The sequence below is a fragment of the Anastrepha obliqua genome, chromosome 1, assembly GCF_027943255.1.
Source record: "Anastrepha obliqua isolate idAnaObli1 chromosome 1, idAnaObli1_1.0, whole genome shotgun sequence".
NCBI classification, from domain to species: Eukaryota; Metazoa; Arthropoda; class Insecta; order Diptera; family Tephritidae; genus Anastrepha; species Anastrepha obliqua.
In genome coordinates, this window is record NC_072892.1 from 108886893 (window position 1) to 108914781 (window position 27889).

The 27889-nt window shown below is 38.7% G+C and overlaps 1 protein-coding gene across 6 annotated transcripts; it reads right to left on the minus strand.

Moving 5' to 3' along the window:
- Window positions 1-840: 840 nt before the first annotated feature.
- LOC129235505 (baculoviral IAP repeat-containing protein 6) lies at window positions 841-27623 on the minus strand. 6 transcript variants are annotated; one of them, XM_054869389.1, is made up of 41 exons: window positions 27296-27623; window positions 26403-26716; window positions 25274-26330; window positions 24390-25184; window positions 23323-24328; window positions 22952-23184; window positions 22663-22884; window positions 22229-22393; window positions 21462-21876; window positions 20994-21254; window positions 20756-20922; window positions 20441-20673; window positions 20268-20376; window positions 18336-19483; window positions 18053-18268; window positions 16481-16692; window positions 16136-16419; window positions 15893-16071; window positions 15576-15809; window positions 15341-15490; window positions 14710-14824; window positions 14553-14621; window positions 14058-14488; window positions 13632-13991; window positions 13306-13573; window positions 11960-12180; window positions 11755-11872; window positions 11478-11690; window positions 11231-11412; window positions 10645-11159; window positions 10072-10556; window positions 8515-10008; window positions 5064-5135; window positions 4872-4994; window positions 4625-4806; window positions 4119-4551; window positions 3577-4049; window positions 3138-3502; window positions 2585-3071; window positions 2058-2486; window positions 841-1985 (listed from the first exon to the last, which is right to left on the minus strand). In XM_054869389.1, the coding sequence occupies exons 1-41, from the start codon at window positions 27480-27482 to the stop codon at window positions 1095-1097; spliced, it is 15513 nt and encodes a 5170-aa protein (XP_054725364.1). In that variant the 5' UTR covers window positions 27483-27623; the 3' UTR covers window positions 841-1094. The 6 variants fall into 6 exon arrangements, with proteins under 6 accessions (XP_054725364.1, XP_054725363.1, XP_054725362.1 ...); XM_054869388.1 differs by having other exon boundaries at window positions 5064-5168; XM_054869387.1 differs by having other exon boundaries at window positions 3577-3771; window positions 3835-4049; window positions 4872-5168.
- Window positions 27624-27889: the final 266 nt, after the last annotated feature.

Consider the following 27889-nt stretch of genomic DNA (forward strand, 5'->3'; position numbering starts at 1 on the left):
CTGCACCGCTGTTGCCAGCGAACTGCGACCGGTTTCTAGTGGAAGGGGAAGGTCCAAAGATCATTTTCCCCCACCAGCCGATTCGGTTGATCGCTTGGCAGACGCTCCGCGCGGGAAGGCTCATTACTTTTCAATCAAACCCTGTACCGTTCGTAGGCTGCTCACAATTATAGAACAAAAATAATTTTATTTGGAAATGAGACTGGGCGAAATGTCAGACGTCCTAAAGAACAAGAGCTCCCAGCGCGGTTCACAAAAAAAAAAACAGTTGTTGTTGTAGCAGCATAAACATTCCCCATACTTACATACGGGGAATGCTGCTGGAGTGACAGTCCTTGGCCGGATATAAGTCCGGGTCGTTTCCGTGACGTAGAACCGACTGTCGTGGAAACGAAAAAAAACAGTCAATCAAGGTGTTAGCAACATATGATTTGGGGATGCTTCTCTTGGTATGGAGTTGGACCTATTCACCTCATAACCAATAGAATTAACAAATTTATTTACATGGGCATAATTCAAGAAGGGCTGCTACTAGTTTCCGATAATGACCCGAAACACCCCTCAATGTTGGTACGTGAATGGTTTTTACCAAATAATTTTAAGTTATGGATTGGTCGAGCCAGTCAGCCGACCTAAACCCCATTGAAAACCTTTGGGGAGATTGAATGAAGTGAATCGGGAAGGAAACATTCAAAAATATATGGCAATATAATTAAGATTTATGGTACTCCACTCCAACAGAAACCTGCCTAGAAAGTAATTTGCCCCCTCGATGGGAGGATCTTGTAGCTTAATAATTAAGCCAATAATTTAAGGCTTAAGATTTGAATACCGTTTAAGTCTTTCAATAAGATTTGAATACAGTTTATTTAAAGTAAAAGACACAATTCATTTGTTAGCAACAAATTGATATAATCGTACAATTGTATATAAACAAAAGATTTCTATTTTGATGTTATAAAAAATTATTTAATAAAATTAATAATAGTAGAAAGTATTGGATAACACACACACATACTTAAAATTGATTTGAAATAAAGCACATAAAATGGGCGTTCATCCATCATCTAACTTCTGCCGTGTAATTACGAAGTCTATTCATTGAAATCACCTAATTTGGAATTTTCAAATTGCGAATCATCGCCGAAAAAAATTACTTGCACCAAATCAGCATTGTAATCGTAATCGCTGGAATCGATCTGAATCTCGTCATCGGCTTCACCGTCCTCACCGGCTTGTGTAGTTGCCACCTCAACAGTGGTCACTTTGGCGGTTACTGGAGCTGGAACTGGCGGCTGAGGTGGCATTATCATTGTTGCATCGCTCATATCATCGAATTCATTGTTAACTTCAACCAACATGGAAGCCGGTACACTTTGTCGCATAAATGTTGTCAGTGCTAAAGATGTGGTAGATGCAGATGAAGAAGATTCGGAAGTTTTCGCTGACGGCTGATTCGGAATTTCACCAGTGGCCGGTTGTGTATTTGATATTGTTGGTACTGACATTTGGGTGGCAACTGTGTTGCTAGTATTACTGTTACTACTTGTCGACGCCGGCGCGGCCGAATTATCACTCCCACTGCTTACATTTGCAGCCTTATTTTCAGTTTCATTGACGTTGTCGTTGCCGTTGTTATTGGCGCTGCTGTCAGATTTACTGCCGATTACGCTAGGGCTTGCAGTCGATGTTACAGGCGTCGCAGTCGTGGTGTTAGTACCATTATTGACGCTGGTAGATTCAGTCATTGCAGGCAGATTAACATTCGGGTTAAATGGCGTGTCGAGATCTTCTAAACCCTCGGGCACTTTTAATTTTGCAAGCTCTTCACGTAAATGACGATATTGGCGGCGTAAAACCATCGAATTAAATGATATGGTACGACTATTTCGTTCACTGTATTGCGGTTTGCTTAGCTCTTCTATCCAATTTTCAATTTGCGAACATATTTCATTGCGTTTAAGCCAAAAATGGGTATGAATAACCTGTAACAAATAAAATATGTGAGTGACAGGTTGGATATGCCATATTCAGATTAAAAATTATACTTTACTTACATCTCTGAAACAAGGGCTTGGATTGCGTATTTGCTCCAGCATTGCCCATCGTACGCAAGCTTGGTAAATGTTGCTATTATATTCACGGGATGAATGTGTGCCACTGGGTGTGCCGCGACTCCGTTCAAACCCAGGCTCGTTAAAATATGGTTCTGGCACTAAAATTAAAGACTGAATGGATACCAAAACTTGCAGAAAGCTGGAGGTCTGCGCATTCCATTTTTCTTCGGGCCGGCCATGCCAGGTGTTCAGCACAGATAAGCAGACCTTGCCGTCGTTATATAAATTAGGATTGAAGCGCACTGAATGCCGGCCCGTTGTTTCCAAATTTATCATCATCGGCAGATTTGGATAATCGGGCGGGAAGAAAACATCAAATTCAAAGCATCCATTCGCATATGGAGTGTCTGCAGGTCCAGTAATCAGCACCTTGAAAATTAATGGAAAGGTTTGTGCATTGTGATTTAAAATTTTCAATTTCTTTGTATAAAATTGTTTATTTTTTATGTGTAATTCCTGGTACTCACTTTCATAATATCCAGTCTATCGGTATCACAGCGTACAAAGACGGAACTACTATATGACAATGGCAAGCTTGTGGAGAGCGTCACCGCCTCCTGAGCCAAACGCTTCACCCGTGATGGATGGTAACGATCACCTGCCATACGCACCATCTTTTCAAAATGATGTGAAATGACAAAACGGAAGCCATTATTTTCTGCCTCCACAATCATTTCCGCAGTATCGAACTGGAGTTTTTTCATCACCTCCAGGTAACGTTGCTCTACTGATTTATTTTGAGGCATGCGTTCAATGTTCGCAGTGCTACTTCCGCCGGATTCCCGGTCCAAACGCTGCTGATTAGCCAGTGCATCTGCATTAGTTGTCTTTTGCACCAGCACCGTTGTTTCTTGAATATCCGGTATAAGCAATGCGAGTCCCTCATCATCGCCATCATCAATGCTGACAGTCACCTGCTGTGTTTGCCCCTTTATATTGGACTTTTTATTAACCCTGTATAAGATGTAAAATTAAATAAGTGCATATATGTTTGAGAAAGAAAGCTAAAGAAATAATTACTTCAAGCGTTTTGCATACGTATCAACGCATGTTTTCATATTTAAAAGCAACTCGGCAATCGCAGGCGAACTTTCACCATTATTTGCCGACGGCTGCAGCAGTGAAACTAATTCTGGAGAAAGTGATAATGCTCTTAGCAACTGCAAAATTGCGCGATATAAAGGAATGTGTCTGGTTATATCCAATACGGAGTCATTTCGCAGGTAGGAACTTAATGCCGGAATGAGACACGACTGTTGCAATAGAACCAGAAATAAGGCGGGCAATTCACCAGATACTTCGCTTATTTCATGATATGCCATGATTTCGTCCGATTGTAGAGCAGCGGGGATTTTATCACCGGGATTAATGTAACTGGAGAGTACCTATCAGGGAGAGAAAGCCATGGTATTGGCATACATTTAGTGGTGATCTTAAATGAATATGTATTACTACGTACTTGCAATAGAACTGTTACATGCTCTTCTTCGCTCTTTTGCCGCAATAACGCTTGCTCCACATTCCATGACTGTGCCGTCGAACCTGTACCAAAACCAGTGCCTTTAGCCCAATACATATGCCCCTTATCATCAGATGTCCCTAAGGAGTCATCGACATTATTACTTGTTGTCGTTTTAATACCGCTAGTGGCAGACTGTGAAAACGGATTAATGATGCAAAAGTCAAATAAATTGCAGTTCCACTCATCCCAACTCACCTCAGTTTGTGGGCTGGTAATTTGATAATTTTGCGATTGATGCGTAAATACACCCAAACAGTTCAAAACTAAATGCATAGCACCCACTTCAATGACCATTCGTCTCAGTAGCATACCGTCATCCGTTGTGAGTGGTGAGTTGTCTAGCAGTTGGCGGAATACCTCAAAAGGTAACGTTGGAAGAGATGATGCAACGGACAAACTATAGATATCGTCTAAAAAAATTGATAAAATGTGTTATAGTCCATATTTTATAGGCAATTCTGTATATACATCAAACTTACTTCCTTCGCCGTCACCTGTAACACCTAGTACCAGTCGTAACAGACATTGCGCACGTACTTTATCGCGCAACAGTACATCCGAATATGGTGGCAAACGCAAGAACAGCCCAAAAGCTGCGAGAGAGTGCTGCGGAACACTGGTAATCGCAGTATGCTTAGAAGTTGGTTCGGTTATTGGATCTTCCAGATCTTCGTATATTTCATCGTTGGGCTCCAATTTCACCCATTCAGTCATTGGTGGGCTCTTCTCTTTCTCCGGCAATGTGGTAGGGGTTTTGCGACCAGTACTGTCGGGATAAACTGTGGGCAAATACTGCGCGAGTAGTGACAAACCGCCACGGCTAGAGAAGCGTTGTAAGGGAGATGGAAGCGGCTCCATATCGCCAGCGTTAATCACAAATTCCTCGTTTTCTTCGGCTGTCTTAGAGGGTATCTAAAATCAAAAAATTGTTACTCAATGCGTATATGTAAGTGTAACTTAAAAGTAATTGCAATATGCAACATACTATGTTCAGAGTAATGCACGGTGTTGATAACGAATGGCCCTTGCTGTGTAAAGTTGCAAGGATTTGTGCAATGGTTGTATCGTTTGTAAACTGAACTTCCGGACAATCTGGATGAACGAGTTGAGAGAAGCATAAAATGGAACTATTTGCTGGCGATAAAAAGTCCTCCACGGTGAAGTATTCTACAATTTTCCGAAATATGTTTACTTCAAAATCAATTCAAAGGTAAATCTATTTTAAATCATACTTGGTATAATTGGAAAAAATTCTTTCTGTTCCTTGTTAGCCGCCACTTGATTTTTCACATCTTTAATACGTTTATCCTTCGCTGTGACTCCAGCTGCAACGCTCAAGAACTCCATGCCATTCTCTAAGCCATTAAAGTTCAATGAAATGCCACCGTATACATCATTGTTTGGCTTTTCGCTATCATGCTTACCACTTAATTCGCTATTTTTGGTTTTTGAAACGCTCCTGGTTCTCTTGCTGACGTCCTCCCCTGTTCGCGTGTCTATTAGCATAGCGGAATATTTAATAGTGTGCACTACAGCATACGTATAAATAAATGAAGTGATGTGATGAAGACGAAAACGAAAACGCAACAAAATGATAAAACTCCAAATTGGTATGAAACGCAAAATGGCTTTGACTGAATAAGAAATGTGTGATGTAGTGAAATATTTCTTTCTAAAACTGAATGTTTACTTGAATTATGCAACACACGGTTCAATTTGTCTTTTTTTTCATGGGGCCTTTGGAACATGTTCGTTCCAAACTTTGTAACGTTTTGGTAGCTGCTTATCGAAATCCCAGTTAGGTCATTTTGCATATCGGAAGTGATCATCGACGGTGTTGTTGTTGTTGTAGCAGCATAAACATTCCCCATACATATACGGAGAATGCTGCTGAAGTGACAGTCCTTGGGTGAATACAAATCCGGTCGTTCCGGTTACGTAGAACAGACATGCGTCGGAACGATCATCGATGTCATCTATCGGTAGATCAAAGACACATGCTGTTTCGACGGTGCCAAACCAAAAGAAAAGGCGTGTGGAAAAATTGATTTCATGCAGGGTTCACTCACAAGCGGTGCATATGTTATGTAAAAGTACGTTCACATAAGCATTAGTTACCAATAAAGCCACAAAATTAATCTACCCGTTCACATATTGCAGATTATCTGCAAATCAATGCAAGTCAATACTGCTGTGAAAAGTTTTTGTTCATAGAAATTATTTTGATGGAATATTTCGGTGTTTTTGGTTTGTTTAATTATTATTAACAATATGAAGAAAGGACAAGGAGAAGGAACGGCTAATTGCGCATTTGTCTGCTAATAATAAACAGTTTAAAAAAATTATGGCAGCAATACGCATTCGAAATTCGATATTACATTTTATAATAAGTAATAAGAGAACACATATTTATGGACAAACGTTTTTTTTTTTTCTGTTATATGAATGCATAGTTAATAATACCTAATAAACATTTTATTAGAATTATGTCTACAAACCTCTTTTCTTTGCCAGCATCCATTTTATTTAGTTTTTACTTTGACGTTTTTCTTTACACGCATAAAAATAATGATCCATTACACAGAAAGCACAGGGTTGTATGCCCAAAAGTATGATTATTATCTAGGATTATTTCATAATCTCAGATCCTTATCAATTCAAGGCCATATTCAGGCAGCCAACAGACCATACTTTGGCCATATCAAACTTATGAAGTCTTCATTGCTATCAAAGGAACAAAACTTCAGATGTACAAAACTACATATAATAAAACCGGTTCTCTCCTACGGCTGTGAAAAATGGGTCTTTAAAGTTCATGGCGTGAACTTACTGATGCGATTTGAAAGAAAAATTCTCCGACAAATATTCGGCCCTACAACGATTAGAAGACGGTACATACCGTATACGGTATAACCACGAGCTCAGTGTTTTAATCACAGGACGAAATGTAACTCGGTTTATAAAGTCGCAAAGAGAACGGTGGTATGGACACATTCTAAGAATCAGCAGCGAAAGAATGCCCTAAACAGTTTTTAAAGCAAATCCTAAAGGAGCAAGGCCAAGGCGACGATGGTTGTAAGACGTAGAAGACGATATACGAAAGATGAGAATCTCACAACATAGAGCGAAAGCGGGCTGTCGAGAACAATGGAAGCGTATGATAGAAAATAAGCGATGGTCGACCCCGGATTGTAATGCCAATATGATGCTGAAGAGATGTTATGATATCGAAATTCAAGCAAACTTTTAGAATATGTAGTACAAGTAAACAAGGCCACTTAGAGAGATAACTCAGCACAAAAAACTTATATTGGTACACAGACAACTCGAAAATGTTACTTTCAAAGTCTCTTAAGAAACTATATTACTTCCAGACCCGACACAACAGAGCAAACGAGCAAAAAAACTGAAAAAGCCTTCTTAATGCCACACAACGAGGTAAACCTAAGCAAAGTGCTTGCTGGGAATAGTTTTACAATTGAAAAATTTCAAATTCTTAAAACCATGTTCCCAGGACAGGAACCGCTCGTTGTTTGATATCCCACCAAGAACTGTCAGTACAGCAGCATTTAAGGAGAATATGTATGCTGTTACAAAAACAACAACAACCACGTGTAGACATCATGCGAAAAGATTTTTATCGGCGTGGCCAATATCAGACCGTTAACCGATCGACTGGCGTAACAGGGCTTATGAATCGGTTTGTTAGGCAAAAAGCTAAAAATGTGTTAGTGATATACGAAAAAATTTAACACAGCCTTCGATCAGTTATTTCGTTGTCATCTGAACAAGGACTGATTGGATGAGTGTGTGAATACGTGTGAAATGAGCGAGCAAAATTCGGTTGCTGAGTACTCGGTGACGTGGCAGCTGAAGTTGCTCACACAATTTTGTTTTTCACTATAGCTAATGGCCAAAACAATGTAGACATTGCCTGCTTTCGATGCATCATTTCCGCAGCTCGCTAAGTGAAAGTTGTGGATGTGAAAACAACAACAATTTAGTGATATTCAAGCGAATTGGTTTTTAGCCAGTTAGCTCATAAGCGACATGCTTAGGCCAGTGCTTCCAAGTATAAGTAGCGATATTAATTATTATAGTTTGCATAATTTTAGGCGGAATGATTTGAAAAACAACGGAATTATATAACAGTTTGTTAAAACAAAAATAATCTAGTGCTGCCAAATCATATGCAACGTTGCATTTAAGGGAAATCTTTCGTTTCATTCACCACTCGCTAGGTGGTTGATAAATCGAAAGCAGCTTTCGCGATATTTATTGCTTTCAATAATATCCAGTCTAAGCAGTCATCCCATAAATTACGCCCCTTCTGTAAGGGGCGCGACAACATTCGGAATTCAGAGAGAACGCAGGTTCGAATCTCGTTGAAAGACCAAAATGAAGAAAAAGTTTTTTCTAATAGCGGTTGCTGCTCGGCTGGCAAACCTCCGAGTGTATTTCTGCCATGAAAAAAAAAGCTCCTCATAAAAAATATCTGCCGTTCGGAGTCGGCTTAAAACTGTAGGTCCCTCCATTTGTGGAACAACATCAAGACGCACGCCACAAATAGGAGGAGGAGCTCGGCCAAACACCCAAAACGAGTGTACGCGCCAATATACACATACATATATATATACATATATATATATATATATACATATATATATATATATACATATATATATATATATATATATACATATATATATATATACATATATATATATATATACATATGTATATGTGTGTATATACAATATATTGTTGTAATCACATAAAAATTTGTTTTTGTCAATATTTACCCCCCACACATTTCTTACAAATACCTTATCGATTGTTCATTAATGAATGGGTCGTATTCATTTTTCCACTTACCAGTAACACAATTCTGTAGTATTTCTTGACATTTCGTGTTCGCACTCACGCTGAAGAGGAAATGGTGCGCGTTAATACGCTTAGATGGATGATGATTCACCAATGACATGGATACACTACTATTCGAAGCAGTATTGGCTGTCGCAGCTGACAAGGTGTCGCGTTTCTGCAGTGGTTGCTTACTCCGTACCGATACCAGAATTCGTTCATTCTCCAACAACAATTGTAAAACGATTTGTCTCGTAAAACCAGAGATAGTAGTCTTGCCATTCATTGGACCTTGTATTGGTTGTCGAATCACGGAAATCAGCAAAGTGGTCAATGTATCCTGATTTTTAGGATGGCAAGCACTAACGCGTGTGAAGAAGTTTATGGTGGCACGTTCCATACGTATGAACGCTTGTTGCATGGGTTCCTCACCAGCATACTCCATGGGACGGTAATTGCACAGTAACTCCAGCAACGGTTTCCAAAAGATAGCGCCCTGCTGCGTACCCAACCAATCCCGCATGTGGCCCTCTGCACAACATTCCGAAAAGAAATCCAAAACTTTCGGAACATGCGCACAGCTTAGTAGTGGCACAATAACATCACTCATGGCCAATGTATTGTCATCAACACATTCTGCTTTGTCAGCATCGGTTAGGCATGCGCTTGATGGGCCCGTTACTTGTATTGATGTTGTGTGCTGTCCAACCGCTGCTGAAGCGGAAGCGGAAGTCGATGGCGAAACTGCATGAATTGTGGTGGCCGTTGCAGAGGTGCTCGCTGTTGCTTGTGGGGCGGAACGTTTCACCTCGGGCAACAAAGCACTACAGTAGACATACAGAGCATATGCCAATAATTTTGGCAGACCTGAGTCAACCAGTTGATAAACAGCAGATGGAGATTGGCACGCCAATGCTAGTGTTGCCAAATACGCCGGTCGTTGCAACAGTGTCGTTAAGTTGGCTGCAGCCACGCTAGCAAACCAGGCACTACCGCTTTGGCCCTTATTATCATCGGTTAATCCACCGCCAATACCTGTATCGCTTGCAGGCACTTGCGCCGCTCCTGCAGAATTGACACTTGCAGAGCTACTGCCCATTTCATGGGTTTGTTGCACTTTCACATTGACTCGAGTAAGCAGTTGATTGAAGAGTTCCGGTTTAATACAACACAGTGAACACAGCAAAGAGTCGAAGGCTACTTTTAGCGGCTCTTCGTTTTCCAGCGTGTCAATCCAGTGCATACAGGCATCAAAAATGTCGTTGGTAATTAGATCTTGTAAATTCGACACATGATTTTCCGTGTACACCGACCACAAAATCGATGCCACGCACTTAACAAAACCACTTTGTGGATTATTGCAACGCAATGTGCGATTACTGAAGTTCTGGCGCAACTTCACGATCCACTCAAGCAATACTTGAATCTTATCCACCGTATACCCATCCTTGGTTGTTGCCAACTCGTAAAGTAAATTGCAAATACTTTCATTTGAAAGCTTATACGCTAGGGATTTAAAATTAAATTATGTTTATTTACAAAAAATGGAAATAGCAAACCAATACTCACTCTGCGGGGTTGTGCCCCAGAGCAAAATCCGAATTATGGATAGGCACAAGTTGCGATTGTAAGCACCTAGTTTTAGTAAAACAGTATGCAGATTTTGTAAAGCAGCGTTTGGTATCATTGGCATAATATTCATTAGGGAGCAACAGGCTTCCAAAAAACCTGGGTAGGCGGCTGAAGCCCCTACCACATCTGCCGCTAATTTTTCATCATAGATAATGGATGGCGCCTTGAAACAACGTGCTAGTATACGCATCCAACCAACACTTGTCTTCGCAAATGTGTCGTCCTCGTCACTGCTTTGTTCAGAACCAAACGCACCACTGCTAGCAGAATTAAACGGACCGCTACCGCCAGTACCATACGCGCCAACTCCAGCACTGCTACTTCCACTCGCACCATTACCCAACGAATTTGAATTAAATGCAAAGATTGTGTTACCCAATATGGCTATTTGTGATAGACCAATGTTGGCGCTATCTTTCGGTCTAGAACAAATAAGAACAATTGTTTATTATCGGAACATTAATTAATCTGGAATGTTAAAATATGAAATTAAATCTTGCTATAACGAACCTATACAAACGCAGTACAACACTTGTGGCTATTTCCGGATTAGCCAGCTTCAAACGTATGCAAGTCATGCCCGTTGTGGTAAGCGGTGGACCCACTGGAATCGGACCCAAGCCGTAATCCCGTGAAATCTCCAAAGCAACAGCAAAAGGGCACGATGCCAATGTGGGGGCATGTGGTTGCAATTGTACTTCCTTCAACAGTATGGCTGTTGGCAGTGTAATTGTCAAGTCTACGTGCGATTCATTTGGATAAAACATATAACTCCAAGCAGGTGTGCGAGGGCGCCTATGTGAAGCTACAGGATTCATAATCAAAATGTCGGCTGAATGTGCCGTATCATGCTCGGCAGATATGGTACAAAATGGTGCGAAATTGATGAGGCCATCTTGAAAATGACGCTGACCCTGCGCAGAACTGGTCGACGACGATGATTTTTTGCCATTCCCATTTAAACATGCATGTGAATGCAACTTCAATTTAGTATTTTTCGTCATGTGCTGCATAATTAGCGAAATCTAAAACAAAAGAATTGAGAAAAATATGATACAGAATTTCTATATCGTAAATACATTCGAAGCGCACTTACCAATCCCGGTTGCATATTTATAAGAATTTTATTCAATCGCACCAAATTTTGGCAAATTATTTTTATCCCACCCATCTGAGTGAAAATTTGCACAGCTACAGAAACTTCTAGCACCTTGGAGATATACCATAAAAATGGCTCAGATAACTGCAAGCGGGGCAGCGAATTCCGCTGAATGGTGCCTTTGAAAAGCATAAAAACACAAATTTAGCCGCTTTTTGATTGCACAATGCTGCTATGCACTTACTTGCTTCCAAATATTGGCAAATTGGTGCAACAATAAGGCGCGCATTCGAAGCTTTGTCGTATAGGGTAATAAGTAAGTTGAAAACGGCATCAGCAGTGGTTTGTGGCTCATCCAGCAAAAAATTCGAAGATGAAGCCATCACTGTGAAAGACGAACTCGAGCAATGTGACAGTGAGCCCAATAAACGTTTCATTGTGGGAAAATGACGCAATACTAAATTACAAAAAATGTGAAAATTATTACAGCGAAACAAAGCATGTTTTCTAATCATTCGTACCAGTATCAGCTATGCAAGGAGTCTTCGGACGATGTCCTTCTATATTTAATTGCTCAGCCTTGGTTTCATCTGTTTGGCTTTCATTGGATAGTTCCTCCTCCTCTGGAATAGGCACCTCCTAAGCAAGTATTCATTTGAATCAATAAATATAAATAATAAATGAGTCTCACAATTATTATTCAGTCCCTTTTTTACACAAACTTACACTTGGCTGCCGTGGCAGTTCAGTCTCCGCCAATGCTGATGAAAGCTTCAACAAACTGATTATCAGAGAATTATCGGAAATTGTGGTATTCTGCCGCGAATTCTCTAAACCAAGCACATTGACAAACAGATTGCTAAAGGTAGTACTCGCATTATGAGAATCGGATGAACGTTGACATTGTAGTTTATCGCCATTAGATATGTTATTATACACCAAAAACGCTTCAATTAGAAAATGAAATTATCAGTCAGCCAATAAGTAAAAATACTCGGACAAATAAAATTGTATACAGCCGGCGCATATTTTTTTATGTAGTAACATCTTGGGTTTAATTTCACGTAAAACCTTACATAAAAAAATTCAATACTACAATTAAAACTGCAAAAAATGTTTCTTATTTTTTACTGAAATTTGATCCTAATTCTATTCGTTTAAGGGCTGCGGTACCGTCGGTAATCCAAATATTTGTAGCAGAGAATGTTGTTGTCCGATTAATATTGTAATTTGTAAAGTAGAGTTAAAAAAGACCGAGTTCAACATTATCTGAAGGTTCTAAAGAATCGAAATACCTTTTTTTAGTAGTAATTATTCTAAATTTAAGCAAGTTTTTCTCATTAGTTATAGATTAGATTGAAGATTTGTGGGGGTTAGATAAGTCCAAGCACTCAGTCAGGAAGACCATTGTACTACAGCCGGATATATTACAGTGGAAGGAATAAAGAGGCGGAACAGCTACAGTATGGATAGTAAACTGAAAAATTTAGTTTGAAGTCACTCTTCTGCGAATCTTTTGGATTCATTGATGAATCTTAAGAGGTCCAGAGGAGTACAAGCTTTACGTTTCCACAGCAGTCGATTCTACGTTACCGAAACGACCCGGATTTATATCCGGCCAAGGATTGCCACTCCAGCAGCATTCCCCGTATGTAAGTATGGGGAATGCTTATGCTGCTACAACAACAACAGTATAAACTTTACCCATACTCAGAAAATAGCATTCCAATTGCCTAAGTCTGATTCTAGAAAACGCCGGGCAGCTACAAAGAAAATGCTCTGCAGTGTCCTCATTCTCACGGCAGGATAGGCATATTGGGTCGTCAATGATATCCATAGTAACCATATTAAGTTTTAGGAGAAAGGTTACTAGTTTCCTGTTTGGTACTTTCACAAAGCAATTGGCTGCTCTGCAGAAGCCCAACTCAGGCCAACGTCTTCTATGAGTGTTACCCGTAGCGGTCATGGATGGGCAGACAGACATTTTATACATATCTGTATATGCCAATATCTATGTATGTATATCTAAAAATATACGCTAGATTTAAAGACGAAAAACCATCAAAACTTACAAACACTTTCTATTATATTCAGCGCCACATTTAAATCTGGTTTTTCAGTAGGCATTAAGAGTAGATCCCGCACCAATTGACTTTGAGCATCGATTGGCCCTTGCTGATTGGCAATTGCACCTCCTGGCTGCACCAACTGCAATATTACATGCAATAAAGTGTCTTTTAATTTTCGTCTATTTGAGGCCACCGCCGGACTACTGCTTTCGCTCTTTTTATGCAACCACATCAGCAATTCGTGTAAATGTTTGCAAATTGTTGGGCCAGCCTGTAAAGTATAAACCAATTAATTTCAATATAAGTGAGAGCTATGAGTGTAAGCTTACACATCGATTCGTAATAATCGAGGAACTCATGCCATAACCAGAAAAGAAGCGAAGAAGCATTTTCTCAAAATTCTCATCGTTAACGATAACCTCATTAATACGTGTCGAATCGGTATCATCATCACCCAGAGCTTGGGAATTGCACGCTAAAAATAAACACTGAAATCCGAGGCACCATGTGCGAAGCTTAATGTCATTGTGCCAAGCCAGTGCGAGTAGAAGACCTTGCACGGCATGAGCGCCAAAAGGTATCTTGGGTATGTCGGTCTGTGTGATGCCGGCATTATAAGGCTTATCGGACAATTCACCATTCAAAGTCAACCACATTTGTAATACTTGCTCCAGATGCACCCAAGTATCCTACACAAATATTTGATTAAATGTCAATTCTCACAAATTCAAACATTTTGTAGTGCAGCTACTCACCTGTAAGTGTAAGTGCGCGAATATACAGTCAAAGACATTTTTAAACATTTTATATGTATTTTGTCCACAACTATACTCCGGACTTGACCAAATATCGGTAATGTATTCAGGCCAAACTGTCGCCTCTGGTGGGGTTGTAATAAATTCATTAGCTAATATCTGTGGAAGCGATGCGTACATATCCAAAGATGAAACCATCGTCAATCGGCGTAGCTGAATTTCCACATTAATATCAAGACCAATGTCCAGCCGTGCATCCATTGCACTAGATATTGATTTACAAAAATAGTTGAATGTGTTCTTGTTAATAGCGTTGCTATCCTTCTTGGTCACCGTCTTTGAACGTTCGATAATATCAATGTCGTTTAATATATCATCGAATTCGGTGTCCTCGCATTCAATTAAAGAAGGCAGATACGAATATTTCGTACCTAGTCAATAAATTTAGATTAAAACTTCATATATTATGAATACTATATCGAGTCAAATACATACCATCAGCATATATTATGTCGGTGCCAGATGATTGTAGCTGTGAAGTCATGGCCTGTGACATATAATGTGCTGAAAATGTTTTATAATACATATTAAAAAAAACAAGCAGAACAAACAATTGTGACAAAAGTGAAGTATTGAAAATCAAAAAGCTTACAATAATCCGAAAATAAAGCCTTTGTCTCTTGTATACCCTCCATGGGTCGTACACCTTCCGTATTAACCGGCACAGTGTCATTATCTTTGAAGTGTTTATCGGCATCAAGTAGGTCCTATAGCAAAAAGAACAAAATTAATAATTAATTAATTAAATATTAAATTAAATTAAATAATAATGATTAATTTAAAGTTAATTAATTTATTTGGCAATCTATATTATTTGCCTTTGTCCTTTGCCTATATTCAAAGTATTCGGAGCGGAATTTGTATTCGGACAAGGACTGCCAATCCCGCAGCAGCCCTCGAAAATTGGAAATTATTGGCAAAGAACTTTAAAAATTTAATTAGTTTTCTATATGTATTTGGCATTTGTAGCAGACTGCTTGTACTCGTGAATTCGATTCGTACTCTCGGCATTAAAGATATAATTAATAAAAATATCTAATACAAGGCGGCCGCCGTAGCCGAATGCGTTGGTGTATGAGTACCGTTCGGATTTGAATCTCCATGCATGAAACACCAATTAATAGAAAAAGTTTTTTCTAGTAGCTGTCACGCGTGTTTCGAAATTTAAAAAAAATTTGGAGTGATTGACACGACAAATAAATTTAGAAATTATTTTATTTTACCTGTAGTAAACAGGTAATCGCATGCACGGCCCAAGGCTGCTGTTGGTCATTCCACACAGCTAGACGAATAAGTTGCTCCAACTGCACTGTTGTAATTATTTTCGATAGCTGAACGGCAGGCCGACATGCAGACACCAGACGCGCTATGACCTATAAGAGCAAGAAAACAGGAAATGTATTAATCGACGTGTATAGCACGTAGTGTACGTTTTTGATGGCACTGCTGCATACGTACCTTACATGTTAGGAGGAATTGATCCATGTTGCACGTAAAATCCATTTCCAGTAATAATGCGATTAGCCCACGAATTACAATCAATATGTTATTTAGACGTATTGTCTTTAGGCCTTTGTCGAAGTTGTTTTCAGGTTCTTGATTGCTTTCTTTGGTTGCTTTTGGTGTTATATTTGTCTTGCTGGTTTTACTAGGTTTCGGTTTGCCTGTCATTTCCATGAAAATACCTGGATGCTGTGGATGGGTAATGTGTTAGACAAAATGGGATTTACCATATTTTTTGTTGACTAAAAAGTGTTCAATAAAATAAACTGTACCTCATTTTGAATCATAAAGATCTTTTTGCCCCAATCTGTATAAGGCTGAACACTGTATTTGTTTTGCTGTACTATGCGTTTCTTAAAGCAACGCAGCTGTTTGCCCGATGTATTTGTTGTTTGTGTGCGCGTTTTGGTAAAATCAGTTTCACAGCTCATGAAATCCCAGCGGCTCGAAGCTAAGACCAAAATACCATTATATATCGAAATGTTTATTAGAGCGCGGAAATAATTGATACTTACACTTATCTTTACGGTCATTGCTGTCATCCAAGCACACTGATAAAAATAGCAACAGCCAAGTTATTAGCTGCAGATCTGATTTAGACCATAAACCACCAGAACCGGCACCTCCACTGCCATCAGAGTCATCCATTTGCGACGCCGCCATCTGACTTTCCTGATAGCGAGGTGAAATTGGTGCCAATAGTTTGGCTAAAGTTTTCAATACTGCATCAATAACAATTGAACGACAAGTCCCCATTGCAATACTACGTCTACCCAAATAGGTGAGTAAGAAGAAAATGCTGTAAACGAGAAAATAAAAATGTTAAAAAAATAAATTACATAATACAATTGCGCTATTACCGATCTTGTGGAAATATTTTGCTGTTCTGTGATGAAAACAAATTGCAGAAGATGTCCGCTAAGAAGTCACCCCACCAACTTTGGAAGCAACACATGCGCACCAACAAGGAGCAAGTCGCTAATTGGATATGGGCATCACCGTAAACTACCAATGAATTAAAGAGCATATTCGCCACATCCATTGTAAACAGCTGATGAACAGGTAAAATGTTCTTCAAATAGACAAAATACATACAATTTTTAAATATATGTCAGAATAAAAAAAGTTTAATAGTTAATTAAATTGTAATAGGTTGAACAGGCAACATCACGCTAGGATTTTGAAAATATTATTTTTTATTTATTTAGACAGGAAGCCCAATCTACGTCGTTTTGACAAATACCTCAAAGGAAAAGCGCTATCCAATTCGCACGCACGATCGAATCGCCGCAGCCTACCGAACCGAAGCAGTAGTATACATAGTTTAAATAATTAATAAAAAACAACTAAGTAGTATATATCCAACTTCATTTTTACAAGAGTGGTATTTACAGACACATATGATTGAGCTTCCAGGGTTAAAAATAATACTCAGTTTGTAAGAAGATGGCACAAAATTAATCACGCTATCGAAAGATTTATAATTTTTGCAAATGGTGTCGTACGTCAAACTTATTCGACACTTGTGAACTAGACAGTTGCAGTATACAAACATATAATACATACATATACAATGGAGCGCATAAAGGTCAAAATAAAGACCAACAATTTTTTCTTATTTAGTAAAAGTTATTAAAAAAAAAAACAAATTGTAATGATTAATTTTGCGCCACTTTGTACTATAATGGAAAAAATAATCTAGATTTCGCATCTGCGCCACGGAGCTGCTCATGAGTGCACGTAAAACTTTAAACGCGTTTAAACCTCTTCCTCAAACTAGGATGATAGATTACTTTAACAAAGTTTTGATTTAAAATCTTAAAATTAGTTTCAGATTTGCACCTTAAAGTTATGTATCTCGAATGTTTAACACGGCTCCATCAATACGGGTAACACTACGGACCTTTGTAGTCTATGTGAGATCTGTTCAGATCAGCCAGATATACCTAAGCTAACCTACACTTCACTTGAAAAGCTGTTTTATTATGTTGACTCTTCGTTATTATTAACAATTTACTACAAAATTTAATATATTTTTTGGTCACAAATCTTGCCAATTGGTCAAAAGTGTGCTATCTCTACAAATATGTATTTAAAAAAGGAAAAACAATATATAACACCGCTCTTACACACAGCGGTTAGGCAGAAACTTCAAATTTAAAATCTAATTCTGTCACCGGACATCCTGTACTTAAAAAAATTTTTATTGTTTCAGATTTTATACTTCACAAGAAATCTGTTCACCCGTCAAACGGTTTTAAAAAAGGCGGTTTCGAAGAATGGCTTTGCCGGTGCCACTTCATGCTTCAAATATGTATTAAATAAACACTGAGAAATTCTACTTTTTTCCATACTCCCAAAATAAGTCGGCTGCTCCCAATTTTTCGGCTGCTAGAGTGGTATTGCCACTTAAACACCTATTAATAAATTACCTTTATTCCATATTCTATGGAGAAATGCAACAAAATCTCCACTAAGCTTTGGCCCAGGACTCGCAATTTGTCTCTTGACGCCAACTGCAACACATTTTTTAAACTCGCATTCGCCAACGAACTAGCGGGAGTGTGATGTACTGGTTGTAGTGAATTCTCCAAACGGCCAATGACATTACGTATAATATTTATTTGATGTTGTAATAAAATGCATTCCTTAAATTTATAAGAAAATTTATATCAACGAAGTTCTCAAATATTGTGTAAAATATTTAAAACTCACCTCATAAATGGTGACAACTTTACTGTTATCCACCGCATTCGCTTCATCTTCACGTTGTTTGTGTATAAACGCTTGCATATGCGCAACATTTGACATCTCGCAATTTAGAATTGGTGTCAGCAACTCAATTAGCTTGCAACTGGCTAAGCTGTACCGGCAGTGCACATCCTCATACAGCGATGTGAGCGCCTTAATCTGGGTTTGTATATTTTGCGGTGGTTGCTTCATGAAACGCAGCAATGAATCGCCGTAAGCGTCGTGCTCCAACGCCACAGCGTGACCATAAAAAGAACCAATTGGAATTTTACATTTCGTAGCCGACATGCCGATGCGTCCTATTATGGTAATTTTCATATAGCGACAAATTGGTGGTGGTTGGAGATCGCTCAATACTAAAGTTTTTGTGCTGATATCAGATGCAACTACTAGGCGGACACTATCGGCTTCCTCATCAAAACACCAAATGTCTATATGAAGCGAAGCCAGCTCATCGCACGCGGGTATAACCAAATCGGTGAGCAAAATGGGAGAAGCAAAGTCCAAAACCACAAAACGACGAGCTCCTGAATGCATACGATCAATCACCACCATTTGTTTTGGTGGAGGGGCTAACAATTTATGCCAAGCAAATAAATTTGGTGTGGTGGCATTAGAATTGTCGCTGCCAGTGACAGTAGCCGCAGCAGCAGTTGTCGTTTCAGCTTTGTCGTTTTGCAGCGCCTGTGGTTGCTTTTGAGGTAGCTGTTGTTGAGCAACAGACGATGACTGTGACTGCGACTGCGACTGCGATGGTTGTGTGTTGAGTTGATCTTGTTCCTGTTGATTTTGTTGTTCTTGTTGTTTTTGTAGTTGTTCCTGTTGAAATTTTTCTTCTTGCTGTGCAGCTTCGTAAATAATTTGTTTTGCCATAGTTATAGCTTTTGTACTGGCTTCGTTTATTTTTGGATCAGAATTCGCTTGAAGACTTGAGTGCGCAGTACCGTTATTTGTATTACTGCTATTATTGTTGGCAGACGACGTTTGCAAACTCTCATCACAATACTCGATATACTGACAAATGGCTTTAAATTTCGGCAAAAACGGCATGCACTTGAACTTTATTTTGTCATCAATCATTGTGACGTTTGTTGGATTGAATTCTAAAGATTCTACAGATGCGGAGAGAAAAAAGTTAAATAACACAGGCCAACAACCAAAAAACTTTTTCGATAATTTTAACTAATTACTTTGTAATTTGGTGTCCTGATTACGAAAAAAAATTATTAAAAAGTTATATCACCCATCAATTTTTCACATTTTACAATGAAGTAAAAATAAAGTTTATGTACCGAAATGTATCGGATATATTTCACAGTCCTGCGAGGTACAGTTTCTAAAACGGCTATGGGTGTTTCTTGAAGGTTTTTTTATGCTGAAAACGAATATGACCTTGAAAATGCTCCAGCACGTCAGGTTTTTTGGCAATTTGAGGTTAAATAGTCAAAAGATGCAGATTTTGGCCATTTTTTTAATTTTTTTTTGGCGGCCGCCGTAGCCGAATGGTTTGGTGCGTGATTACCATACAATCCTCCGAGTGTATTTCTGCCATGAAAAAGCTCCTCATAAAAATATCTGCAGTTCGGAGTCGGCTTGAAATTGTAGGTACCTCCATTTTGTAGAACAACATCAAGACGCACACCACAAATAGGAGGGGGAGCTCGGCCAAACACCCAATAAGGATGTATGTGCAAATTATATATATATGTATATATAATCAATATATAATTATATATATATGTATAATCAATACATAATTATATATATATGTATAATCAATATATACATATATATATATGTATATATATATAATCTGCTAAGTTTAAGTATGCGAACATTTTTTTTTAATCCTTTGGTCACTAACAGTGATGAGCGCTTTCGCTGAAATTTACTTACTACATATTCCATTTGGCTTCAGTACTTCAGCTACCACTGCTTCATTATCCGATTTCTTATGATTAATTATCTTAATTTGTGTATCCACATTGTAAACAATGTCATTGGCCTAAATGAGAAAAAAATGTATTTAATTTTAATGTATTTGATGTTTTGCCCATAGTTGCGCTTACGTTATAACCTTCTTGCTCTTTTGGCATGTCAACCATAGGTGCGACTATCAGTTCTTCCATATTGATATTTGAAGCACTACTTGCCGAAACCGTGTCCATGTTGTCGATCCGTGTTGCTTCCGACGTCGAGGCGCATGTATAGTGCAATTGTTCTACCTCCAATAAGCCACGCAGTTGGTTACTTACACTCTTGCATTTGATCAAATGAGGAAATGTGCGGAAATCTACACCATCTAAGAAAAAAATGTAAATATAATATAATATTTGTTCCAAGATTTGTTCATACAATTTGTATTCGTTCATTTTAACACTTACCAATGGAACAGAGTTTCTTGATATCCAAACCGGCTGCTTGCATTAGACCGGCATTCGAACGAATCATATTCATTAGCGATGATGGCAGTGCTACGTTGCTTTTATTTACATTTGGCAAATCGTAATCGAATATTTCTGGTTCGAACGGAAAGCCATAGAGTCCAAATCTTTTATTTTTTTAAATAAAGGAAAAAGATAATCACATCTAATAAATCAAACGATTTAAATGTTCCAATACCTTGTACTCAGCAAAGAACAGTAAGGATCCCAGCGTCCATCGATTTCTTGTGTGATTTCAGTCAGCAATTTTACGCACAACTCAGATATACCGTTATGTGACTCCAAAGTCGATGTTGCACAAGCCAACATAGCATACCAACGCACAACACTGGCGAATTTGGCCCGTGGTAACTCGTTAAAAGTATTCGCTACAGCGTCCTTGATGGCAACGTCAAGTGTGGAATGTGACTGCACCTCAACAGGTAGACTACAAATGCCACTGAAATTTATAAATAGATACACAAATAACACACACTGTCGTATCCGAACTTTGGTTTAATTCAACTAAATTAAATCTATATTACTACTGCTTGCGTTAATACGTGCAGGAGTTCGCAGAAGCTTAATGAAATTAGTTTCCGAATTGTATTCTACAAGATAGTCCAGATTGCACTGCAACACTATTGTAAAAACAAAGCAAACTTACTCAGTTAGTATCAGTATCAGTTTCACACATTTATGCGCCATTGAGCGATTGCTGTGTATGATGCAGTTTCTCAACATGTTTTCCAGATACTTCTCCGACAGACAAATACATTCAAACTGTTGGGCCATCAAATCCGTGTTTGTGGAAGCTGTGTTTTTGTTGATTTGTGCTTTAATACGTTCGGATTTTGGCGAACGATAACGATTCAGTCGTATGAAACAAATCCACGTAAGGATGTCCAAGGCAAGATTTTTTTCTAGGGTTGTTGAATCTGCGCTACTCACGATCTTAAAGAGGTTATCAAGTAAAATATTACTATCGAGCATTGCTATGCGTTGCAGCCGTTCGTTGGGAATGCGATTTTGGGATTTCAAGCCACGCACATTGATGGATATCTCATGTAACCAATCGCAACCTGTTAATAAAAATTATATTGCATTGTAAAAATAGTAATTATATATTAGAAACATTAATTTTTACAAATGAAAAATATATGCATAAACAATCGAAACAAATAAATACAAAAAGAAAACAATATAAATTTATAAAAATTCACATACAGCACAAAATCATATCCTTAAATGCAAACTAATATATTTGATGGACCAGACATATACGTATTAAAAAACTTTTTCAATAATTCTGGAACATTTGCAAGTTTATGATGGTTTCACGTAAAACCATTTGCTCCAGTAAAGTAAATTTTTATATTTGAAAGCTATGTGAATATCGGCAAATTGCTGATTTCAAAACTAATAATGGCATACCGATGTAGAAATCAAAACGTGATTTTGATGAGCTTGGCGGAAGCGAACTGGTGGAGGCGGATGAATTGGAACTTGAAGTATTATTTGTCATAAAATTATGTGTTGCACTGCCGGCAAATGATGATGATAACGGTAAACGCATTATTCCACCCTTTCGCACAGGCACTGTTATTTGAATATTTTTCAGTGATGATCATGATACAGGAAGATGGGCGGGTAAATCAGTGTATGATGACAGCAGACAATAGTGATAGGATGGCATTGTTGGTTGAATGGATGGATGATTAAATGTATGACGAAAGCAAGAATTAGTATAGATAAATAAGAAATGTTTTTAAATTGTTAGAGGCATCAATACGAAGTAGCGAGTTTTAAAACAGATTAATAACCGAAGCTAGAAACTAGCTAGTCAGAAAGTTGCTTAATGAACTTACCACGTGTCTTACTTTGACCCTCCTTGGCAGGATCTGACATGGTTTTAATGTGTAGCAGAAAATTTCGTGTACGCGTTTTAAATAGTTTCGGCGAGGTCAAAGTCACCGTACCACCCTGATCGCAAAGATCGATACAAGACGACAGCTCAATAGGACCAGCGAGAATTTCAGCATTATGAGTCTGTAAATATTCTTCGCTCAACACGGGATTCTCATTGGTACCTGATCAAGTAAGCAATATTAATAAGGAATGAAAGAGCATTAGTTATATCCCATGCCGTGTTATTACCATCGTAATTATTAAATGTCAAATCTATGTTCTCATCCATTGTTGCTTGCTTATAATTGAGATGTGGACCTTTCATACGATAACCGAATCCGCTGGTATTCTGCTTCAAAAGTGTTACTTGAATTGCAGCAGGATTATGACACTGCTGATATAGTAAGAACTTTAAATCAATATGTCCTAAGCTTACTGGTTGCACGAGGTTCAGTTCAATAATGTGCTCATCCCAAGTGGTGCTGTTAATGAAACAAAAATTGTGAAATCAATATATTGTTGGTAGAATAGTCATTGTAGGAACGCTAAATAAATGGGTTAACTAATATAATGGTAAATACGAAAAAACTCGAACTAGTATGAAAACGAAAACGACTTACGCATCGTTATGCAGGCGCCATGTTTTTGTGAATTGGGTATCATCGCCATGGCGTAAGTGCTGCGGTTGCTTCCGCTGTTTTTGTGCCTGCACTAAATCATTCCAGCAGCTCGGCACTTCAGCAGTATACAAGGCCAGAACATCGTCAAATTGTGTGAGTTCGTAAAGCGTACGCAAATCATCCAATGAAAGTGCACTTGTTTTGTATGCCAATAAATTCGAAGTCAAAGGGGCATTGATTGAAGACGATGACGGCGATGGTGAGGATTGCGACAAATTATTAGTGTTTATGATACCGTTGCCACTGGGACTATTGCTGGAACCTTGACCACCGCAATCGACTTTAATATTGGGTACGGCCAATAAAGGGGCATTGCCAATTGATTCGCCGTCACTCGTCAATGGTTCAGTTACATTTGTAGTTGAATCAGTTGTTGTGGATATAACAGATCCACCAACACTTTTGCTCAAGCCATCTGGCACAGTGAGAGACGTATTGGCCCATGTGGCGTTGCTACTGCAATCACTAATATGTGGGAAAATGCTCCCACCTGGAATCGTGGCCGATGTCGTGGCCAATGCTGCATTACAATCTTCTTCCATTTCCAGCATTTCATCCCCAGATTCATTTCCTGCATCATTCAAAGAATAAAATATTAGGGATCCACTACGTGTGCAACCACACAACCGATCCAAACTTCGGCAGTAAGCAACTGAAACGAAGTGTTCGCCTTCCTCTTCAATAACCGTAATGGGCTGAAAGTCTGCTAGAGAATAAATTTCCATGCTTCCGTCAGCACATACGACACAGAGTGCTCCGAAATCTGTATTTAAACTATTTTGGTCATATTCAGATATTTGAAAACTCGGTAAAATACACAGTTGTTGAGGGCACTTCGCTTGACTGAAAGTAACTGCCAAATTGTATTCGTTGGAAATTGCCGAATCAACGTAGTCAAAAAGCAAAAGCTGAGCAGCTACAGTTTCTGAATTAAAATCTGCATTATCTGAATAAATTTTTATACATTTTTTTATAAATTTTATGAAAATAAAGTACTTATTACATACCCTCCATACGTTCATCTTCCAAGTCCATGTCCACAGTTGCCATTATTATCTTACACGGCGCTTCATTCGGAGCCTTAGTCTTTACTAATTTCACCAGTAGTTGATTGCATTTTCCGTTTGTCGGCAAAATCTCGTCAATCTCAATAACTTCTCGTCGACCGCTAGAAACGCTCCCTTCAGTGCTAGTGTTGTCTTCACTATTTGACATTAGCGCATTCATTCGACGCACAATCGTACAACTTTCAACTACACAGTCAATATCTTCGTTAACAGTCAGCTTTTGAAGACTTGTTCCATCATTTTCATTGCCGTTGCTATTGTTATTGATATTATCATTGTTATTTATGTTATTTAGTTGTGCGGCTTGTGCTGCTTGGGCAGCAGCAAGCAACTTTTCTTTAAAATAGTTGGCGTCCATTTCTATGTCATTGACATTAATCGAAACATCGCTTTCAACGCCTACACCGACGCCAATTCCAGTGCCACTCCCACCGTCATTGGTTTTTTCCAATAACTGTGAAATATCACTTAAATCGCAGAGTTGATCCATTTTAGTAAGCTCATTTTCCAGCAAATCGTTTAAAGCTGATGTGTCGGATTTATCTCCTAAAACGCAGTCACCCTTTTTCAGAGCAATCAATTCCGATACGAATCCATTACTGTCGAAGCCATCGGCATATTTTTCGAAAACCGAAGATAATGATTTGTTGTCATCGTCTCGCTGGTCATATTTGTCACTCAGTTTCTCGCTGTTGTTGCTATCGCCACCCCCTCCACCATTATCGCCATTAGTGGCTAATAAAAGAAAAAAAGAAAATTTTGTGGATTGAAATAAGACTTCTCTAAAAAAATCGCAATGAATTAATATTTTTCTTTTTGATTACCTCCAACTAGTTGTGGCTTTTGACTTATACCAATGTTGCTATTGCCATTAACGATTGTATTGCCACTGCTAGAACCAGTACCAATTCCACCCCCACCGGCCTTTTCTTGTACACGATCGCTTTCTACGATGTTTAACACCACCACGCGCAGTAAGTACTCGCCGGTATTTTGTCGAATGCTCATACCCAATACTATCTTTGAACCTACGACCCCTGCGCGAAGGGTCGACGTGGAGGAACATTGCACTAAGCCACTTCCAGTCATATTGGTGTTAACAATCCCGCCACCACTACCACTCCCCCCTCCTCCCGATTGAGTGGCGGTAATTGCATTTATTTTGCACTGCGCACGAGCATTTGGCAGCACACATATCGCTGTAACGTGTGCCCATTCATATCCCTCGTCGCAAATATCTTTCATCAGGGAGGCAATGTTGAATGAATGCATCTTTTTCAGGTGCCGTTCAATACTCCAGACAGTTATCTCACCGGTCTGCGTACAGCTGGTGCACAACACGTTAGAGTAATCACTGTTGGAGATAACATCAAAGCCAAGACCAGGAGTAGGAACAGCCGGATTTGTCGCATATGTCACAGATAATGGAACGTTTTGTGTGTATTCGCCTTTGACGAAGGGACACATCGGAGAGTGGCGTTCATGTTCGCTCCACGGTTCATCGGTTTTCTCCCAACAAACTAAACAAACACTGCACGTAAAGCACATGGCACGGTCTTCCCCAGACGACGACGGTTGGTGATAGAAGCCGGCTTGCGCCATCTGGTCTGGTAATGCCCATTTATAGTCCATGTGTGGCCACTTTTCAAAAGTATGTCTGCGTACAGCCTCCGAATGCATGAGAACACGTTGAAAATTACTGCCGTGCCAACTCAAATCAGGTATGCGCGAGCCGGCTAAAAGATCAGTTAATCGTTCGTTTATTGCCGACGCAATAGCCAAAGCGGGAATGTGGCGCTCCAATCGCTTTAACATAATAACAACATTGTTTGCGACTAATTTTAGGCTAGAATATGACACCTCCAAACAAATTGTGTTCCACTACAAATATTAAAGTTAGATAAGAGCACATTAATAGAAAAATATGTTCAACTAGAATTTTTTTAAACTTACCCTTTGAGCTTTAATACCCTTTTTTGCATTTGCTTGCGCATTTTTTATTTTTTCCAGTAATTCATTACTAACGTCACTAGGGCACTCCAGGCCTTCGTGTTCGAGATCTTTGAGACAAGACTGAAATATGATCGCTTCAGATAGGAGCAATTCCAATTTGATAAGATCATCATTTTGTAAAATAGGTGGCTGAAGAATTGTATCCAATAGCAACACACCATTATAGTCTCCACGAAAACCTAAATTCTGACCATCCCAAAGAAGTACTTTCTCCTGTAGGGGCATGTACTTTCCACACACATTTTTATCGATATCTGCAAAACCGGAAAAGAACGAAAATAAGTTATGAACATTATCTTCCATCGTCCATTATAAGCAAAAATTAACTAATTAATCCTTAATCAACTTTAAAAATCCTTAATTGTCTAAGTAAACGAAGTATACACATTGCAAACCAATGCAATGTTGAGTCCATGTCATATGAATTTTGTTATCGAATTAAAAAAGCATTTTAAGCATCTTAAGGCAGTCCATTTAGCCCAATCCATTCTTCAGATATTTCTTAAGAAATTCAGCTACAGAGCATATCTAAATTCCCTTCCGTTATATGATAAATATAAACACAACATTGATCGGACCACGCTAACGAGTAACGGGTATAACAAAAACGCATCCAAATATGAGAGCTGTTAAAACGGAAAAGTTCTCCCTCATCCTAACTGCGCACTAACACTATGTCATTCTGAATTTTTTATGCGGTCTTTCCCTCCACCACTTTTATTCTATTTCATCAAACATATTTTTTACATATTTTCGAGATTATTTCAGTTTTATTTTCCTTCAAAACCCTAAAACTTGACGTTTCCAATATAATCTTGCGATAACTTCCTTACCATTTCCACCCAAATTATAGGTCTGTAAAATAACTCCAGAATGCACATCGAGAATTTTCACTTGATTGCTGGAGTCGAAGACAAGAATTACATTCAAATGTGGATGGTAGGCGATATTACGCGATTCCTCGACATTGCCCACATCCAAATAGCCATCCTGTTTCAATACACGTTGCTCCGCGGCCATAATTTCATTGGATATATATTTGGGGCTGCGGGTACTCTCGATTTTGACACCAATTTCACAAATTTCTGCAACTTTTCCTATTAAAAAATATTTTTTACAATCTTTTCTCGTTTTCTACACTTCGTCGTCTTTTCTCATTAAATTCCGCCATCGAGTAAGAAACGAGAACAAGGAACTGTCATCGTGTGAAAAATAAATTAACTCAAGCTTGCCACAGTGATTCACTCTTACAAGAATACGTGAGTAAGTTTGTTAAATTTTGTAATAATTAGGGGTATTCACACTATCTCGTTGCTTCGTTACTCGGCAGTTTAACGTTTAAATTTAATTTTTGTAAACTCATATTCAAATTTGACTGACAGCAAAGTAGATTATGTGTATGTGCGTCGAAGGCGCAACATACGTGC

What these genes read in the sequence shown, in the direction of transcription:
- LOC129235505 (XM_054869384.1), bottom strand. Translation starts at nt 27,482, where the DNA reads ATGGCCGCGGAGCAACGTGTATTGAAACAGGATGGCTATTTGGATGTG. An exon ending in GTTGTACTGCGTTTGTATAG is followed by an intron (nt 10,557 to 10,644) that starts GTTCGTTATAGC and finishes TATTTGTTCTAG; the next exon opens with ACCGAAAGATAGCGCCAACA. An exon ending in ATAGACTGGATATTATGAAA is followed by an intron (nt 2,487 to 2,584) that starts GTGAGTACCAGG and finishes TTAATTTTCAAG; the next exon opens with GTGCTGATTACTGGACCTGC.